The sequence below is a fragment of the Parasteatoda tepidariorum genome, chromosome 10, assembly GCF_043381705.1.
Source record: "Parasteatoda tepidariorum isolate YZ-2023 chromosome 10, CAS_Ptep_4.0, whole genome shotgun sequence".
NCBI classification, from domain to species: Eukaryota; Metazoa; Arthropoda; class Arachnida; order Araneae; family Theridiidae; genus Parasteatoda; species Parasteatoda tepidariorum.
In genome coordinates this window covers 76,649,824-76,658,055 of record NC_092213.1, presented here as the reverse complement: position 1 = coordinate 76,658,055, position 8,232 = coordinate 76,649,824, and the positions used below count along the sequence as shown (strand labels likewise).

At 28.1% G+C, this 8,232-nt stretch overlaps 1 protein-coding gene across 1 annotated transcript; it reads right to left on the bottom strand.

Moving 5' to 3' along the window:
• Window positions 1–2,242: 2,242 nt before the first annotated feature.
• Window positions 2,243–3,411, bottom strand: LOC107439201 (zinc finger protein 28; the record flags this gene model as incomplete). Its single annotated transcript, XM_016051712.4, has 1 exon — window positions 2,243–3,411. A coding segment is annotated over one exon (933 nt), but the record flags the coding sequence as incomplete, so codon positions are not given.
• Between the last annotated feature and the right edge of the window lie 4,821 nt (window positions 3,412–8,232).

Genomic DNA, 8,232 nt, shown 5'->3' with positions numbered 1-8,232 from the left:
TTTTGATTATTGATACTGGAAAGGACTAAATTAGCTACCATTACATGCAGAATAGGTTAAATTTATTTTATAGTAGCAACATTTTTATAAAACGAGGGCATATGATTTATTAAACGAAGTATTACAATGAATTAAATCATAATTAACAATATAAAAATATGCCATTTTCTTTGGTAGGTTCATATGTAAAATATTTATTTTACTTATGACATATGAATTATTATGTACATATGATGGTAGGTTCATATTTAAAATATTTATTTTATATATCCTAATCACATATGTAAAATATTTATTTCGCATAATTTCGAATGAAAATTCTGTTAGTCTGTGAATAAATTCCTGCCATGTTTAAGACTTAAGCAATGTAATGTTTTTTGAGGTATTTTTGTAACTATCTTTTTTAGTACCAATTGGTGCTCTCTTTAGAAAGCAAACTAAACTTAATGATGTAACAGAGTCAAATATAGCACACCAATGTAAACACATAATGAATAAAGTATTGTTATTATTGTTTGTTAAACATTCTATTGCCTTCATCTCATCCATTTTCAATATAATAAAAAACAAGCAAGCAAGAAATTTTGGCTTAAAACTTCAGAGTAGAACAGCAGGGAAAATTTAATAAGTATCCATGAAGATTTTATTCTTTGCAACACAACATCAAATATTTTATTACAACTCTTAAGGTCTTTGTCAAAATGTCTTAAAGTCTTTGTTTGTATTTTTGAGTTTCTAATTTAAGAAGATTTTTTAAAAAACAATATATACTATATTATCATTTTTCTCAACTTCTTGTTTTATGGAGTTAAGATTTGGCAAGTGAAACATTCATATATAACACAATGAAGACAAAAAGAATAAAAGAAAAGAGAGATTAACGAAGAAAATTAAGAAAAATAATAAGTTTTATTCACTACACATAAACTGAAAGTACAGAGAACTCATAAAATAAGTTAAAAATATAGAGAAAAAATGGGGAAAATAGTAAGACTTTTAAAAGAGAAAAAATTATTAAAATAAAGTTTTTTTAGAATTTTAAAAATATAAAATTGGAAAACAAAATAAGGAAAAGGTCCTTTTCTTATTCTCTTAATTTGTTAAAATTTTAAATAATTTTTAAAAAATATTTTATTTTAATATTATATTTTTTTCATATTTTCTCTATATTTTTAACTTTATAAATTAAAATATTTAATTGGCATTCTATGAAATATTCATTTTACTTTCGTAGTTTACTTATCTTAAATAAACCTTTGTATCAAACAATGTAATAAAAAAAGAACACTTTTTTTTCTGTCTTTTTACTTCCTACAATAAACCTTTGAAGGAAATTATTATTATTTTTCTTTTTTTTTTTAATATTAAGTAGGAGTTCTCTAGGTTTGAATGAACTTTAATATTTATAAGCATTCAATTTTTTGCATAATATAAAAATTACCCTAATAATAAAAATTACCCTAATTGTAGTCAATATGTTTAAGTACTTCGGCAAGCAGCTCTTCAATGGTCAACCTGCTATAGGCTGACTATTTAAACTAGAGTTCCTTTTGAAAGAGTTATTACACATGTTGCATGAAAAAAGCTCTTTTGCAGGCTGAAAAATAAAATATTTTTTTATGTCACTTATTCAGATCAGATATAGCAAAAATAAGGTTGCTCACAAAATGCTTAGAATTAGAATAAACAATTTTATCATTATTTTCCAATTCTTCATTTAAGAATGTTTTCTTAAGCATGGAATGAGGAGTGTAAGTTCTAGGGATAATCAACCAACTTTTCAAATTCTCTTAATTTCTTATACCAGTATAAAAATTTAGTAAGTTAAGTTTGCTTCGTGATAAATTTCAAGAAAAGCGGAGTAGACTTGATAGCTATTTTCCTTCCTTTCCCCTGCTAATATTATTATTAACACTAAAATAGAATTTCAAATAACTGATTATTATTTTTTTTTTTGCAATGTTTATTATGCTAAAATACCAGAATATAAAAATTTCAAACTTGAATTTTTTGTTGCTTATGTGGATTTGTCCTCCGTGACAGAATCGCAGAGACATGGCGACATTATGGCAGAACGCTATAGAGTTCTTACAGAATTTTTTTTTTTTTAAGGAAAAAATTTTAGTTTTCTTTTCTACAGAAACTTACATGCAATATTTGAATTGTGCATTTAAACAACCACTTCTTGACGTGCTTAATTTACGCCGACAGCATTGTAAATGGATGTAATGTTTCGATTGTATTTTTGGTAGTTATTGGTTTTTAAATATCCCAATATATTTCGGCAATGGATTTCATTTTTTTTTTTTACTGTGATGATTATTTACAAAATGCAAGGACTGAAATAATTTATGCATTACTACCCTCTCCCCAACAAAATGTGAGAATTTCACCCATAATATTAGAATAAAAATTTATTACATGTTAAATTAAAAAATAATTTTTTTTTTGTAAACACAGCGCTTTTGTTATTTTAAATTAGTAACATATGAACATATGACTATGAGTAACATATGACTGCCTGAAAGATTTATGACACACACTGCATGAATAAGGTTTCTCTCCAGTATGAAGAAGATAGTGCGTGTGTAAATTAGATCTCTGCGGAAAAGATTTTTTACACACATTGCATGAATAAGGTTTCTCTCCAGTATGAACAGTGTAGTGTTCTTTCAGATACGATTTATGAGAAAATGTTTTTTCACACACACTGCAAGTGCACGAATAACGTTTCTCTCCGGTATGACTGTAAGAGTGTGCTTTTAAATTTGACTTCCGCAAGAATGTTTTGTCGCACAAACTGCATGAATAAGGCTTCTCTCCGCTGTGAACAAAAAGGTGTTCTTTGAGACAAGTTTTTTGCTTAAACGTTTTATCACACACGTTGCACGAAAAAGGTTTCTCTCCGGTATGAACAAGATAGTGTTCCTCTAAATGGGATTTTTGCACATAAAATTTATCACATATACAACAAGGATAAGGCTTCTCTCTAATATGAACAACAGCATGTTTACTTAAACCACTTTTATGTGTGAAGGATTTAGAACAAATACTGCACGAATAAGGTTTTTCTGCACTATGGAGATGAGAGTGATCTGTTAAATAAGTCTTCCGTGTGAATGTTTTATCACAAACATAGCATGAAAAAGGTTGTTTGCCACTATGAATAAGAAAGTATCTTTTTAAGCTAGAGTTCTGTGTGAAGGATTTTTTACATACAGAGCATGAATAAGTTTTTTCTCCACTATGAAGTAGAGAGTGTCTCTTTAAATTACATTTCAGTGTGAAGGATTTATCACACGCACTGCATGAATAAGATTTTTTGCCATTATGAGCTAGTGGCAGTTTTTTTAAATCAGTTTTCTTTGGGAATATCAGGGATGAGATTAGCCAAAAGGTAAAAAAGCTGAATTTCCATGATAGTAAATTTTACGCAAGCGCAACCCTTTAATAATAAATTCCGGACAGTTTAAGGTAATAAATAATGTGCTGACATACAATTGTGTACTAATCTATTATTATATAAATGATTACATTGATACTTAACATTTAGTGAAAATAAAAATTACCAATTGAAAAAATAAAGCTGGAAATTATATTTTTCCTCAGTTCACATAAGAGACAATTATTACTTGAAAAACTACCTGGTTTAGCAAATTAAAACTACTGAGAATATACATTAATATTTCATTTCTTTTAATAAATACTGTTATGTGATTTATAGCAAATATATCAGTAATATTACTTTTTAAATTATATTGGGAAAAAAAAACTTTAACAATGAACCAAATCATTATGTTCATGTTATAGTCTAATCTAACTACAGCCCTTTGAAACATATCAATAACAGTGAAGTAGAAATATATAGTAACTCCTTAACATACAAAAATTGGTATTTTAGTTTGAAAAATTACATGACAATCAGCAACTGTTTAGATAATTGTTTTTTATTTGATAAGAATTTTGCATTTTATAGCATAAATAACAGCAATTACAAATAAAATTTTGATAATGAGTTAACTCTTTTAACTATTAACTCTTTTTCCAACAAAAAAAAATTAAATTGAATCCCTTTTTAAGTTATTGCTTTTGTTTCCTATATCTTTTATGTTTGCTATATTTAGTCGTTAGTCCATTTTCAAACATTTTGTGACAAATCCTATTTTTTCTTCTTTGCTAGCACAGAATGTAAGTTTTGAATATATTCCCTTCCAGTTTCTCTGATGTTGTAACACTTACATATACATACTAATAATCGTCGTTAGAAAAACAGTCACTTTTATAGTAACTAATTTTTAAAAAAAATTTACTTCTTACAAGAATCGCGAGAGTTGATCTTAAAATTGTGTGAATATGAATAACAATTATGGATTTTGAAATCACATGAATATGAAACTAGATATACGATTTTGAAAATGAGAAAATACAAACTGGGATATAGAATTTTTAAAACGCGTAAATACAAATCCCGATTCATAATTTTTAGATCGCGTAAATACGAATCATGATGCGTAATTTTTAGATTGCATAAATAAGAATTATGATGCATAATTTTTAGAATGCGTGAATGCGAATCCCAATGCCTTATTTTAAAATCACGTATAAATGAAAATCAATGTTTGATATTATAAACAGCATGAGCAAATCAAGACATTGAATTTTAAACTTGCGGGAATACGAATCGCTTCATAGGTTTTTAAAAAGGCGTAAATACGAAGCACAACGTACAATATTCAAATCGCGTGAATAAGAATCGCAACACGCAAATATGAAAAGCTATGTTTGATATTAAAATCGTGTGAATAAGAATCGAGATATTAGCAGATTCCAGGCTTGGGACCTTTAAAAGGCTTGTCAGAAACAGCGTCGTTTGAACTACAAAAATCGGATCTATTTGGAGGGCGGGTCAAAAATTCGGAAAATCTTATCTGCTGCGTGTAAAAGGGGAGAAAATAGCTAAAATAAGTAAAAATGAGAAAGAATTGGTAGCTATGTAGTTTGAATTTTCTGTTTCTCTCTGAAAATCGGTGAATTTTCTAAAAAAGCGGAATACTTATAAAAAAAGTGAAATTTTTAGAAAATCTGAATTTTTGATAAAAAAGCTGAAATTCAAGAGATAAAGGTGAAAAAAGCGGAAATCCGCTAAAAAGCGGAAAAATCTCATCCCTGGAATATGTCATTGACACTACATGCATAGGGCCGTGGGCAAGGTTTATCACACATATTGTAATTCCAGAATGAAAAACAAACTGTTTATTTTTATTACTCCTAACCAGATAAGATTTTTTAAATATACTTTTAAAAGTAAGGTTTCTTACAAATATGAACAACAGAGGGATCTTTTAACTGAGTTGTACAAGAATATTTTATTACACATTCTGCCCAAATCAGGTTATTCTCCTTAAGTTCTGTGTGAAAGCACATAGAAAGTTTATCAATAGTATAGCCAAACAGTTATCTATTTAAATCAGATTTCAGTGTGAAAGATTTTTCACCTATACAATATGAACAAGGTTTTTCAATGAAATGAACCAAGAGTATTTAAACAAGAATAACAATTTAAACTAGAACAGAAAGGGAAAAAAAAAACATTTTTCCCCAATCACTCATTATTTATATAAGATTCTATAGACATACAAAAATAATAAAATTACCACTGTTGTGAACAAGGGAGTGTCTAATTAAAGCACCATAATCTGTGAATTTTCTGCTTTCTAATTAATGCAAATAAATTACTATGCTTCCTACAATCAATTAATTTTTGTGAGAATATTTTTTTAAAGAAAGCACCACAACTGAAACACAATTTATAGTTAAGTAATTTCTCATCTGTACAATTTAACTAGGGTTTATTTTCGGCACAAAGATGCTTGTTTATAACACTATTCATCTCAAAACATGATATATTTAGTTATTTAAATCACAGTTTTGCAAGAAAATATGCACACATACTTTTCGTAATATGATGATAATGTTCTTTCTTTCTTTCTAATTCCTTCTCTGTGAAGAAGTCTCATTGCTTACAATTAGCATTTCTGCAAAAAGATATTGTCTAAAATGTTTTACCAGGATAGCAGGAATAATTTGTAGTGTAAGCAAGCAAAGTTTTTTTTAAATGACTTTATTGAAATATTTTTTTTTCTTCAAAGATCCATATGATTAAGCAGAATTCTTTCTAAAATAGGAGGGAGAAAGAAATCAATTTTAAATTGATGATCATTCCTTTAAAAATCAAGTTAGAACCATTAGCTCAATACAAAACAATGAATAACAATACCAAGTATAAAAAAATTTGTTAAAAAAAGGGAATACTACGATTATAAATAAGCGGCTTAAAAGTTCATAAGATGATAATGATAACTGTTCTGAAGTTTTAGAGCTCCTTACAATATTTACTTATAGCTCGCTTATCAATTACGTAGTGTGAGGAATGAAGGTTATTCGCGATCGCAACGCTTGATTGCGATATCTGGGGAGAAGAGCAGTTCCATGTCTTTGCCGTCCTTTTCTTAGTTGTGTTGGAATCTGCTTCGAAATTTTCCCTTTTCTTAATATTTTTCAACAATTCTAACTTTTATTATATTTTTCCTAATAATTTTAAATTTTTAGAACTATGTTCAATGTAGTTTTCAGTTCCATATAGTATCCAAATTTAAATGTCTTTTATCTATTTGAAAAGCAAGAAGAAACTGCCGTACTTCTCCACACGCTAACGGTGAAAGCATGCAAAGTGCTACCATAAATAGAGAGTCTCTCTACGCCACCTGTAGCCTATTTTGATCATCAATAGCAGATAGATAGCTTTTAGGAATTGCAGAAATGATTGAAGTTTGCGATTGTCTGAAGTATCCATAAGTGATGCGAAAGAGAGAGCCCCGATGCCAAGTTGTGTTCTGGGTATAGAGCTCTGATGCATCTCTATTTAATGAACTTCTCGTTAATTAACGTTCTAATTTATTTGGAGAAATTTAGTAATTTTGTTTATAATTGAACATCTGACGTTGACGTCATAGGTCACATGTTTGGATATCTGTGATCTTGACAATATAAGAATTTAATATTCGTTTTAATATTTTTGAAACAGAGCTGAACATTTTTAATTAAAGTGTTTCACTAATTTCAAATGAAACTAAGCATTTATTCTAAGACAATTAATTTGGTAACGACTCTTCTGATAATTGGGTATAATATGAAAAAAACACAACTACTTCGATTTAGTAGGAACAACATATGACGCAATGCTAAACGAATGGAATTTAGTTGTTGTTTATTTAGTTATTGTTATTAGTAGTTGTTGTTATTTGTTTTAGTTGTTGTTGTTCATTTAGTTGTATTTAGTTTCAATAATTTTTCTTTATAATGCAATAAAATCTGGCGCGCAGCTATTTAAACGATCGAACACTTCGTTTGTTTATTTGTGGCTTGAAGTTAGGCTCGCAGAAAATACCGTTCATGGGTTAAATTTAGTAGGAACAACACAACCTGTGACGTAGGCTATATTATACCCAATTGGATTAATTTTTTTTAATAAACTGTACAGCGATCAATTCATTTCCTTGCAACAGCTAATCATCACCTAAAATTTGATGTTGTTTAAAAGTAATAAATAATTATGGAATACTCAATTAATCTTCATAAAGACTGATTTAGATAATAAAATATTTTTGTTTTTAATTTTATTTAATTCAAGAGTCTTATGGCTATATCACACGAGAGAAAATATGTGCAACTGTAAGTGAAATTTCTCCAAAAATCGCTCGTGTGATATAGAAATCACGGTTGCACGAAATATCTGCAACCGTTCAGGCAATTTCTTTCATGATCCAAAAAGATCGTTTGCTTTTATGACGTTTCAATTTTATGTGATGACGTATACAAATGTAAATAAAAATGGCGGCGACGTTGGTGAAGTTTTGATCGGATGAAATTTTTTTATAAACGAAACGGAACAGTTTTTTAGTTTAATAATAACATTTTCTTTAAAATCAAAGCATTAAAAATACTTTCGCACGATGAAATAACCATCTCAATGCAGTTGATGTACTACCATAACAGGAACCTGCACATCATTTTAGTATCGGTGAGTATAGTACACTATTTTCTAGATAAATTTTCTTTTAAAATATTTATTTATTTTAAGCTAATAAAATTAAAACTTATTATAATTTGTTCCGATCAAAGTTTTAATTACTTTAAATAGAAATAATTTCTATTTTTATATATGTACAACCT